Below are 13,107 nucleotides of genomic sequence, written 5' to 3'. Positions count from 1 at the left end.
AATAAAATGGAAGACCTAGAAGAAACAGGCAAATTCTTAGAAAAGTACAATCTTCCAAGACTAAACCAAGATGAAATAGAAAAGATGAATGGACAAATCACAAGAACTGAAATTGAAACTGTGATTAAAAAACTTCAAACAAACAAAAGTCCAGGACCAGATGGCTTCACAGGAGAATTCTTCAAAACAGTTGTAGAAGAGCTAACACCTCTCATTCTGAAACTACTTCAACAAATTGCAGAGGAAGGAATTCTCCAAAACTCATTTCATGAGGCCACCATCAACCTGACACCAAAACCAGACAAAGATACCTCAAAAAAAGAAAACTATAGGCCAATTTCACTGATGAACATAGATGCAAAAATCCTCAACAAAATACTAACAAACTGCATCCAACAATACATTAAAAGGATTGTACATCATGAGCAAGTGGGATTATCCCAGGGATGCAAGTTCTTCAATATCTGCAAATCCATCAGTGTGATAAACCACGTTATCAAACTGAAGAATAAAAACCATATGATCCTCTCAATAGACGTGGAAAAAGCCTTTGACAAAATCCAATACCCATTTCTGATAAAAATCCCTCAGAAAGTGGGCGTAATAGGAACCTACCTCAATATCATAAAGGCCATATATGACAAACCCACAGCGGACATCATTCTCAATGGTGAAAAGCTGAAAGAATTCCCGCTAAGATCAGGAACAAGACAAGGATGTCTGCTCTCACCACTACTCTTCAACATAGTTCTGGAAGTCCTAGCCATAGCAATCAGAGAAGAAAAAGAGATAAAAGGAATCCAAATTGGAAAGGAAGAAGTAAAACTATCGCTATTTGCAGAGGACATGATACTATACCTAGAGAATCCTAAAGACTACCAGAAAATGCTTAGAGCTCATCCATGAATTTGGCAAAGTCTCAGGATACAAAATTAATACACAGAAATCGACGGCATTTCTATACATCAACAATGAAAGATCAGAAAGAGAAATTAGGGAAGCAATCCCATTTACCATCGCATCCAAAAGAGTAAAATACCTAGGAGTAAACCTACCTAAAGAGACAAAAGACCTGTACTCTGAAAACTATAAGCCACTGATGAAAGAAATCAAAGAGGAAACAAACAGATGGAAAGAAATACCATGCTTGTGGATTGGAAGAGTTAATATTGTCAAAATGACTATACTACCTAAGGCAATCTACAGATTCAATGCAATCCCTATCAAATTCCCAAGGACATTTTTCACAGAACTCAAACAAAATATTTTAAAGTTTGTTTGGAAGCACAAAAGACCCAGAATAGCCAAAGACATCCTGAAAAAGAAAAATGGAGCTGGAGGAATCAGGCTCCTGGAATTCAAACTATACTACAAAGCAACAATCATCAAAACCATATGGACTGACACAAAGACAGAGATCAGTGGAACAGGATAGAAAGCCCAGAATTCAACCCACGCACCTTCAGCCAACTCATCTATGACAAAGGAGGCAAGGATATACAATAGAGAAAGGACAGCTTGTTCAATAAGTGGTGCTGGGAAAACTGGACAGCCATGTGTAAAATAATGAAATTAGAACACTCCCTAACACCATACACAAAAATAAACTCCAAATGGATTAAAGACCTAGATATAAGACCAGACACTATCAAACTCTTCGGGGAAAACACAAGCCAAACACTCTCTGATATAAACAACAGCAACATCTCAGATCCACCTCTTAGAGTCATGACAGTAAAAACAAAAATAAACAAATGCAACCTAATCAAACTTCAAAGTTTCTGCACAGCAAAGGAAACCCCAAACAACACAAAAAGACAACCCACAGAAGGGGAGAAAATCTTTGCAAGTGAATTGACTGACAAGGGATTAATCTCCAAAATTTATCAACGACTTCTGCAGATCCATAACAAAAACAAAAAATCAACCCCATCAAAAAATGGCCAGAAGATCTAAACAGACAGTTCTCCAAAGAGGACATACAGATGGCCGAGAAACACATGAAAAGATGTTCAACATCCCTCATTATTAGAGAGATGCAAATCAAAGCCACTATGAGGTACTACCTTACACCAGCCAAAATGGCTATCATCAAAAAGTCTACAAACAATAAGTGCTGGAGAGGGTGTGGAGAAAAAAGAACCCTAGTACACTGTTGGTGGGACTGTAAATTGGTGCAACTACTGTGGAAAACAGGATGGAGAGTCCTCAGGAAACTAAACATAGAACTACCATTTGATCCAGCAATCCCACTCCTGGGCATCTATACAGAGAAAACCATGACTTGCAAAGACACATGTACTCCAATGTTCATTGCAGCACTCTTTTCAAAAGCCAAGACATGGAAACAACCTAATTGTCCATTGACAGAGGAGTGGATCCAGAAGATGTGGTATTATTTTACACAATGGAATATTACTCAGCCATTAAAAGAAACAAAATACCAGCATTTTTAGCAACATGGATGGACCTAGAAATTATCATGCTAAGTGAAGTCAGCCATACAATGAGACGGCAACATCAAATGCTGTCACTAACATGTGGAATCTGAAAAAAGGACAGACTGAACTTGTTTGCAGAGCAGATTCTGACTCACAGACATTGAAAAACTTATGGTCTCCAGAGGAGACAGTTTAGGGGTGGGAGGGATGTGCTTGTGCTGTTGGATGGAAATCCTGTGAAATTGGATTGTAGTGATCATTATACAACTACAGATGTGATAAAGAATAAATAAAAAAATTTAGGCAGATACTTTGTGAATGCCAAAGGTAGAAGGTTGTGGACAAACTTGGATTGGATAGGTGGATGAGAGGAAGGAATGATGACAGAAACTTGTCAAGGTGGCTGCAAGGGAAATGGAGTTGCTTGTGGTAAACACATTCAGCTTCACCATGGATGACTCAAGGGGGCGGGCTATGAAGAAGGGGACATCAGAGTTCCTGCTGTGATGCAGTGGGTTAAGAATCTAAAGAACTACAATGTGATCCAGAAATCCCATTCCTGGACATCTATCCAGAGAAAACAATAAATCAAAAATATACATGCATGCATATGTTCTTTGTAGCACTAGTTAGAATAGCCAAGACATGGGAGCAACCTAAATGGCCATCAACAGATGAATGGACTAAGAAGATGTGGTACATAGATGCAGTGGAATACTACTCAGCCATCAAATAGTGAAATAATGCCATCAGATAATGAAATAATGCCATTTCATAATGAAATAATGAAAATAATGCCAACATGGATGGAACAGGAGATAATCGTACTAAGTGAAGTAAGTCAGACAGAGAAAGTCGGATATCATATGATATCACATATATGGAATCTGATAAAAATGATACAAAAGCACTTATTTATAAACAAACAGACTCACAGATTTCAAAACTAATCTTATGGTTATCATAGGTGAAACCACTGTCGGGGAGAGAAGAATTGGGAAGGTGGGAGTAGCATACACACTACTGTATAAAATAGATGATCAATGAGAACCTGCTGTATAGCATGGGAAAATCTACGCAGCAGCTTGTAATAACCTATATGGAAGAAAAGAATGTAATATAGTCATAAGTATGGCATGCAATTTGCTGTATATCTGAAACCAACAAAATATTGTAAGTCAATTATACTCCAGTATAATTAAATTAAAAATAAGAAGAGGAGGGAGGAAATTAGGGAATCTGGGGATATTAGGGCAAAGTATTTTTAAGAGGAATTCAATTCAATAAATGAACACAACCAAGTCCTATAGAAGAAGCATATATATATACTTGTCTGTTTGAACTATAACTTCAGTTTATCAAATCAGGAATCATCAATTGCTAAATCAAAATTTCCAACATCACTATGATGTATCTTGTACTCTCTCCTGTAAAATTTTTACAAGGATAATGTATACATAGAAAATACAGTGAAATATTAAGTGACAAAAGGGAAATAGATAAATTCTAATTATAAACTAGAATTGTCTTTTTATTATTGACTCCTCCTCATTGGTTCTAAAGTCTTAGTAATCCTTTAATTCTAAATTGTAGTATACATTTCAATAAAAAGATTAAATTATACTCTTTGATATAATTTCTGAAAATATTCCTCATTAGTGTGTATGATCTTAATCTTACTTTGCATCTCTGATATTTTCTATCTTCTCTTTTATCCCACTGAATGCCCCATGAATGTGAAAACTATTTCCCTACTATTCCCATCCACATAAATAAACATTATTCTATGTAATCTGGAAAAAGAAGATTGCTATTAGAGAATGGGACCTAATAGACAATAAGCAGAACTAATAGCATAAAGCAAAGCAAAGAAAATTCAGGATGACTGTCAGGAAACTTTTAATGGCTTTGTAAAAATTATTGTGAGTCTGGACAGGGACTTCTTATAGGGACAGCACACAAATAGGAAATAATTCCTGGCAGAGCAGTTAATTTTACTGTTGAATAGTTTTGTAGCAAACAAAGGAGTGGAAATTGCTCCTGGTTCAGCTGTTGTTTGGCTGTCAGTTATGAATCAGATCACTCATGGTTTCTGCTATTTTGATAGGTTTTGTTGGTCAATTTTACTCAGCAGTGAAGAATTCATAAACAATTTTCCCGTATTCAGATCCTTTCATCAACCCTAGGTCCTGCTTTTTCCCACCTTTTCACTCCTCTCAAGTACATATTTTATCAAGTGTTGGATTCTCACAAAATAGTTTCTTGTCAAAGGTGTTCAATATAACCCTGAAGAAAAATCTTTGGAGTAGAAAATAATGTTTCAGTTCACTGATGAATGAAAGGACAGTGCTGTGCTCTGTTCTGGGCATGTGCTGAGAACAGAGTTGTGCTGCCTGCTGAAGGGTACTCTGGACACCACTCAGGATGAACCACTGGTGGTCATCTCAGAATGGTCATGGTGCACTTCATGAAATGGAGTCAATTCCAACCCTCCAGAAGTTACAGAAATACACATCAGAGGTTTAGTTTTCAGATTTTTGCTTATGTCCTGGAATCCTGGAACAACTGTGCTGTTCAGAAAACACTGTTGTTGGAGTTGTCTGGTCCTTCAGCAGGTTAAGTATCTGGCATTGTCACTGCAGTGGCTCGGGTCACTGCTGCAGCATGGGTTCAATCCCTGGCCCAGGGACTTCCCTATGCCTTGAGGGTGGCTTAAGGGGAAAAAAAAGAAATGAGTTTTGAAAAAAAAATAAAGGAAGGAAGAAAAAGAAAGAAAGAAAAAAAAAAGGAGAGAAAGAAAGAAAAAGAAAGAAAGGAAACAAAACACTGCTCTTATATATTCCTGGTGTTTTGGTGGACCTAGTAAATTCTGAACTGGATCTTAACAATGAGTCAACACTCCAGGTCCTCTGGAATTCGATCTAAAGTTTGGAGAGTAAAAACAGCAGACCACATACTGAGCTTCTCACTTTTCCAAAGTGCAGGTTTTTCCATTATTTTCCAAATTTTATACAAGCAAGGTAAACGACACCTACTATGATTGTGCTGCCTGAGAAGAGTTATTGTGGTATTCATTTGCATTTATCTGCTGTCAGTATTATCTTTTAATTAAAAGAAATACTTAGGTGGTTGATTTTGTTTCATGATTATTAAATACAAATGGCGGATGGACTCTCTGCTGGAAAGTAAATGTTTTTGTTTGAATTAGAGAAGAAAGAGTATTCTAATTTAGCTTAAGAGTTACTAACTGGCGTATACAAAGCAGTAAATTAGACATGGTAATCAGCGATCAGACTGCAATCATAAAACAAGAGACACACTGGAATCAGTGTTTATCATTATGTTGTTATATAAATTGTTTATTTCATGTAGAGTTCAAGAAATCTCTCTTCTTAGTGGTTTTCTAACTATAAAAATTTGAGCGAATTTTAAAAACAATAGACCAATGAATAAAAGAAAGACCAGAAATCAAAATAACAAACTAAATGACATTTCTTCTGCTTGCAGTGTGTCTGCCCACACAGATCAGAAAGGTTTAAGTATTTACCTACTGAATGTTCAAAGGAGGGCTCCAAAGAAGATATTTTTGCCTCATTTGTGGTCACCTGGCAAAAACTATTTAATGTTCAACCAGAAGACAGTTCTAGGGTAATGGAACAGAATGGAAAACTTGGGCAGACGAAAGGATTTTGTAAAATTTGATATTGATACCAAATCAAAAATAAAATTTCCATTGTGAATAACTACCATATTAACTTTTTCTCAACTTCTGATTCCCTACAAATTAGATGATGCTTTTAGTTTTGTGCAGTAAGTTTGGTAGCTCCTGAAAAGACTATACCAGCTCCTGAGGACTGAGAAGTTCTAAATATAATGAGGTGTCTATGTTTGGTAAAGATTTTGAGATTGGGAGATTTGGGAGGAAACATTGGCCTTATTATGAATTTCTGCAGTTGCTTAGTTAAGAAGCAGATAATGACAAATTAAAGGACTATTTCTTACTAGAAATAAGCAATTAAAGGCTTGATAAAACATATTTAAAGAGTTATTCATGAGGATTTCTATACACACTTAAAGTGCTTACTTACATATGCACTATATACTATTTTATTTGACTTAACTCTTTATTTATTTATATATTGGACATAAAAATATATACATTACATATATAACAGAAATACACATCTATATATTTAGCATATATATATATATACACACATATATAGATAAATACATATATATAAAACTTTTGATATTAAAAGTGGAAAAGCATCCAACATCAATGTTTCTTATAATATGGCCACATCCATGTTATGATTTAAGGTATTTATTTTTCTATTTTCCAAATTACAGGATGAAGTCTGTCCAAAAACTGAAGGAGATGAAGTACAGAGGTGTGTGTGGGCCTCAGCTGTCAATGTCAAAGACAAGTTCATTTATGCAGCACAGCCAACTTTAGACAGAGTCCTTGTTGTTGATGTGCAGTCTCAAAAAGTTGTTCAGGTATGAACAGCTCTTCCTTTTGAAAGTGATTTTAAAGAACATTTACTTTAACATAATAGTCTTGACCAGGTAACTTGTGAATGGCCATTTAATCGTCATCAATCAAGTATTTCATTACTGAGATAACTGGAAAATACATGCATTTTCTGCGAACTCTCCTCTCATCCTGCTCCTTTAGTCTAAATAATTAAAGAAGTAATTTGAATAGCTTTTGCTTTCAATAGTTAGATTCCATGAAGACATCAGAATCCTAGCATGATCAGTTACACAAAAATCTTCCTCAAATTTGCTTATTTTGGCTTGAGCAAGGAGAGCCCCAGTTCAAGACCAGTTAAGGTATTCTTAGTTAGCATTGCAGAAATGGTATTATTTTTTTTTTTCTCATTCAGTTCTTAACAAAGGCTGAGGCAGTTGTAGATTTACTGGATAATAGTAACATAGTAGGTTTTACTATAATTGTGAAACAAGTAATATGTTCATAGCTCAATGACAAAGAAAACAGTTTTTTTTTTTTTACTAAGCCTTGCCATCACCATGGCTTCATGTTGCCATGGTTGTGGTTAAGGAAAACCATTCTGATTTGAGCCACCAACTATTTCATGCCCTGATATTTCCAAAACTGTCCAACTTGGGAAATCTACTAGAACTCAGTTGCACAGCAAGCACAGGGAAATTCAGGGTTTGCACATAGGTAGTCTCATTTCAGTGTCTGGATTTTTGACTGTTAGGATCTATGGCTTCTCAGCTCAGAGGAAATAAAACTTAAAAAAAAATTAGATATGTATAATCTGTTAAATGGGAGTAATAACGGTACATATCTCATAAAGTTATATTAATGTATATATATACATATCATGAAGTTAGGTTAATATATTTTATATGTATATTATATATATATTAACAGTTAATATTTATAAAGCATTTATAGCACATCCTGGGATATAGAAGTACTATATACTGGTTTTCTATCAAAATTTATGACAGACATGGGAATCTAACCATTTCTTATATTTAATAGGGGTGGGGGTTTTTGCATCAATACTGGTTTGAAATTTAAGTAGATGTTACTCCCTCTAATACTGATTCCTGACTAAAACACAAAAAGTACTAAGAAGTTCAAAATTAGGGCTTCTCATTCTTAGTCTGTAACAACTTCACATGAATTTATCCAATCATCTATCCATCTACCTATATATTTTATATAAAAAGTATGCTTTTATTAATTTCCCTTTCTGAGATGTGATCAATATCACAGCAATAGAGTGAAAAGCATTGGTATTAGAAAGATTTCCAGGGTTCACAGTTACTGTAGATATTTAGTCTAGTGGCTCAGTTTTTAATATGAATGACTCTTACAGTCATGAGTAGAATGATGGATAATTGTCTACTAGAAAACTCTAAGGCCTCTAGGGTTACACAGTTCTCATGTGTACCCAGCCTAATGTCCCAGTAAATACTTAAGAACATATTTTTCTATATATCTCACCTCTCATGTATCCATCTGTGAGACTGCTGTATTTTTGACCAGGTTAATTTTACTTTGATTTCAGGTGCAACATTGGTCAGCAAATAATAGGCATTCAGTTTGGGGTTATCAAGATTCTTTAGCTAGCAGGTTAAAATTAGAAGTTCTTTCAAGAATAATCAGGCTGGTCTTTAAATTCAGTGTTTAAACCAGAAACCTATACTGATAATGCATATTATATACTAGATAGATGAAATTGATAAAAGTTAACAACATTTCTTATTCATATAACTTTCATCAATGACATAAAATTTTAAATTAATAGAAAATATCAATAATGAAATATTCACACAATGGTAAAAATCACATAAATGATATTAAGGTTCAAAGTGCCGTAATGACTGAAATACCAGGAAGATGTAAGAAACATTATACAAGGCTAAAATATTAAAATAGTAGTAATATAATCATGATTATTAATATTTTGCAGACAAGAATCCAACATGTTATGTTAGAAAATTGGGCCTCAGTCCAACTAGGTTTTCCTTATTATCTTTTATTAAAATAATAATAATTATGCTTTATTCCTCTTAGTCATTACCTACCCGAAAAATAATCGTTATGTGGATTTCTGTCAACATTAATCAGTATTACTTGATTTTGAATATTACACAGATGGAAATATACAGTATTCACTACCTCTGTCTAGAGAGAGATTATTTTGTTTTCATGAAGCTAGTGTTTCTTTTATTGCTATAGAGAAGTTAATTATAGCTGATTCTCATCTTTTGTTGATTCTGTACTTAAAATTTGCCTACTCTCTTAAATTTATTAAGAATGCTAAACCAATACTCAGGGTGCTTTTGCAGCATTCAGGGACTTGTGCAGAGTGGTGAAAATTGTGTCACCTGACATACATGTTCCCAGCTCAGGTTGAATGAGAGGACACTCCACCATCTTGGCTCAGCTTTCATGCTGTGAACGAGTGTTCTTTTCATGGTCTATTTAGTACCATGTTTGCACTGTCAATTTTGCTGTTTAAAATGACCCTCGACCGGACTGTCCTGTTGAAATGGTTGTGCAGGAAGGCTGTGGTGTGCCTAATGGTAGCTTCATTTAGACATGAGTCATAGTGTTGTTTGGTTGTATGTTAATTATTGAACAATATATATTAAATAAAGAGTGTCTGAACAGAAACATGCATGAAAGGGGATTATGTATTCATCTCATGAAAATCTTGTGACCAGAAACTGATAGGAAGCAATTGTTCAGTATTCAGAAATTCAGTGATGGTGGTAACTTCATCAGAAAACTACCACTAAGAAGTTCCTGTTGTGGTTCAGTGGTAATAAGCCCAACTAATATCCAGGAAGACGCAGGTTTGATCCCTGGCATCACTCAGTGGGTTAAGGATCTGACATTTCTGTGAGCTGCGGTATAAGTCACAGAGATGGCTCAGATCTCATGTTGCTTCAGCTGTTATATATAGCCTGGCAGCTGTAGCTCCAATTTGACCCCTAACCAGGGAACATCCACAGGGCAGCCTTAAAAAAGCAAAAGGAAAGGAAAAAAGAAAAAAAAAAAAGAAAAGCAAGAAAAGCTACTACTACTAATAAAAACCCAATGTATTTAAAATATCAGACTTTGTTTCTACACTAATAGAAAGGATAAACCCCAGAAGGAGATAATAGAAAGAAAAGGGAAAAGTTGAAAATTCAGTCAAAATGAATGAGAATTTTCTATAATATTATAAAGAATAATACATATATGAAGAATAATACATACATATACTGTGCATTATTCTTTATTATATAATTTATAAAATACCATAAACTCAGTTTTAGAAAGGACCATGAAACTCAAATGGAAAAAAAAAATCAGTACCTAAATATATTGACATGACACAACCAAACATAAAGCCAAAAAAATTATATTAAAATGGGAGATTATTTACTGTGAGAACAGCAACAATTTTCTCCATACCAGTAATGGATGTCCAAAGAAAGTGGAAATTATTATTAAACCACTAAGTGGAAATAAAATATATTCTCTATGTTCAGTGGAAAAAGCATATAATTTCTTTATTGTATCAGATAAAAAAAAGACTTTATCAACAAAATATGTTAGAAAAAAACTGAAACCTGTTTGCTTCAGGAATGAGGAAAATTAACTAAGCAGTAAAATTTATGTATTGATAGCAAATAAATTGGTAGATATTGTCTATTAAATATTAACTATCAATAATAATGATATTCCTTGAATTTAAGGTTGAAATTTTAACAGTGAAAACACAGGACAAAACTAGAAAAAATATGTAAATATTGTACAGTAATATGTAAACAGGGAAAAGGTCAATATTATTTCAAACATATTAAGACTTCTTGTATTATTTAAGAATGGGAATAATTACTGTATACCTTTGCATGTCTTAAGTGTATTTATTAATATATCAAGGGGCTAGGTCTTGAATATTGTTTTTGTCTATGAAAAAATAAAAGTAAATGAACAACTTACATATAAATACAATGGGAAAAGATGAAATAAAGAGAAATAACAAGTACTAATAGAAAAAAAACTTTTAAAAAATGATAGAATAAAACCAAATGTTTATAATTACAATATCTGAGAATGAAGTAAAGCAACTTACTGAAAATAAAAAGTGTTGGATCAAATAATGAAAGTCTAGCTTTATGCAGATTATAAGAGATACATCCCTAAAATAAGAAAAAATAAAATTTGAAATTTAAGAGCAATCCCAGATAATGTAGGCACATATCAACAACAAAACAAAAAGCTGATGCAGATATTATATTAACATCAGATTTTTTTTAAAGGGGTTTAAGTCACAAAGTGTTAGGTTAAAGCAAGTTACTGGATAATGATTTTAAAAAGTTGACTTTATTTTAAAAAAAGAATAAAAATATATGATGGATTACAATTATTTTAAGTGATTATTGCCATACTACTAGAAAAATATTTGATGTACAGTCAAGGTGAGAAATATTCGACACTTTTGATTCTTGATAAATCAACAGACAAAATTAACATGTGAAATTGAATATTATTACTATATGTGAGCTAACAGATATGTGGGTTAATTTTTGCATCCCCTAGTGATTCAATATGTATTATTGCTAAATATTTCAAAGTCTCAACATTTTTACTATCATTTCATATACTATTCAGGCTGCTATAATTAAATACAACACACTGTACAGCTTATAAAGAATAGGTATTTACTCCTCACAGTTCTGAATATGAAAAGTCTAAGATCAAAGTGGTGGCTTATTAAGGTCTGGTGAAAACCTTCCTATTTTGTACTCTGTGCCATCTCACTGTGTCTTTATTTTTATTTTATTTTTATTTTTTTGTCTTTTTACCATTTCTTGGGCCGCTCCCAGCCATATGGAGGTTCCCAGGCTAGGGATCAAATTGGAGCTGTAGCTGCTAGCCTACACCAGAGCCACAGCAATGCTGGATCCTTAACCCACTGAGCAAGGCCAGGGACTTCATGGTTCCTAGTCGGATTTGTTAATCACTGAGCACAGTGGGAACTCCTCACTGTGTCTTTAACTTGGGGAAGGGCCGTGGATCTCTCAAGGTCCTTTTTATAAAAGCACTAATCCTATTTGTGAGGGCTTCATCCTCATAAACGAATCACCTCCCAAATGCTAGTTTCTGATACCATCATCTTTGAAGGTTAGGATTACAACAAATGAATTCTGGGGGTGGTGTGGAGGATGGGAGTGGGGACACAAACATTCAGACCATAGCATTCACTAAATGAAACATTTAGTGAGAATAGAACACATGCTAGTCTATAAATTAATCCCCAAGAAATATTAATGAAATTATTTCACACAGATACTCTGACAAAATGTTAACAATCAACAACCACAAAGCCAATTTAAAATACAAGTATCAAGTTATATTGATAATCATGATTAAATATGTTGAATCCAAGTTAGGCTGTGTTTTGAGGAAATTTTGCTACCTTAATGAAAAAAAATAACAGATTGAAAAATAAAACATTTAACTAGAAAATGTTAGAGTTTAGCTGACAAAAATCACAGGAGTCTAAATGAAAGAAGGAAAGTAGACAGATATGTAGATAAACACAATGAAATAAATATATAAAAGGTCAAAATCAATTTATTAAAAAAATATTAGTTAAAAGGTAACTGAGAATTTTGGCAAAGACCAAGGACAAAATTCATGATTAACACTATTAGAATTGATAAACGAATATAAAAATAACCACAGTCCTTGCAACGAGTAAAAGGGCCTAAGAAAGTATTAAGATAAAAGTCATGGATGTAAACTTTGGAAGAGTAGTGGGAAAGAACAAATTAAAGAGAAAGGATAAGTTAACATGTAACCCAAGATGGAATAAAAAAGGAATATTTTTATGACTAATTAAATTAACTGACTTAAGAGTACTAAAACAGAAAATTCTGTCCCAGATGGGTTAGAGGTGAAAGTTCTTCCAAACTTTAAAGTAATATAAAGTAACATTTTAGGAAGCAATTTGATGATATCTAGTAATTTATAAAATAAATAACCAAGAAGGACCTACTGTATGGCACAGGAAATAATACTCAATATTTTATAATAACCTATAAGGGAAAAGAACCTGAAAAATAAACTGATATATATACTATCTGCTATATATATATTCTGCTATATATCTGAAACTAA

The 13,107-nt window shown here is 33.6% G+C and overlaps 1 protein-coding gene across 4 annotated transcripts in view; it reads left to right on the top strand.

The window, feature by feature from the left end:
* FSTL5 (follistatin like 5) overlaps window positions 1-13,107 on the top strand; it is a 788,662-nt gene that overhangs the window by 706,848 nt on the left and 68,707 nt on the right. For all 4 annotated transcript variants that reach the window (XM_021101310.1, XM_021101309.1, XM_021101308.1 and 1 more), the window contains one exon: window positions 6,795-6,944. In XM_021101310.1, coding sequence (XP_020956969.1) covers window positions 6,795-6,944 — 150 coding nt within the window. The remainder of the gene's footprint in view (window positions 1-6,794; window positions 6,945-13,107) is intronic.

The sequence above is a fragment of the Sus scrofa genome, chromosome 8 (assembly GCF_000003025.6).
Source record: "Sus scrofa isolate TJ Tabasco breed Duroc chromosome 8, Sscrofa11.1, whole genome shotgun sequence".
NCBI classification, from domain to species: domain Eukaryota; kingdom Metazoa; phylum Chordata; class Mammalia; order Artiodactyla; family Suidae; genus Sus; species Sus scrofa.
Note: the sequence above shows the minus strand (reverse complement) of the source record. Positions and strands in the feature narration are given on the sequence as shown.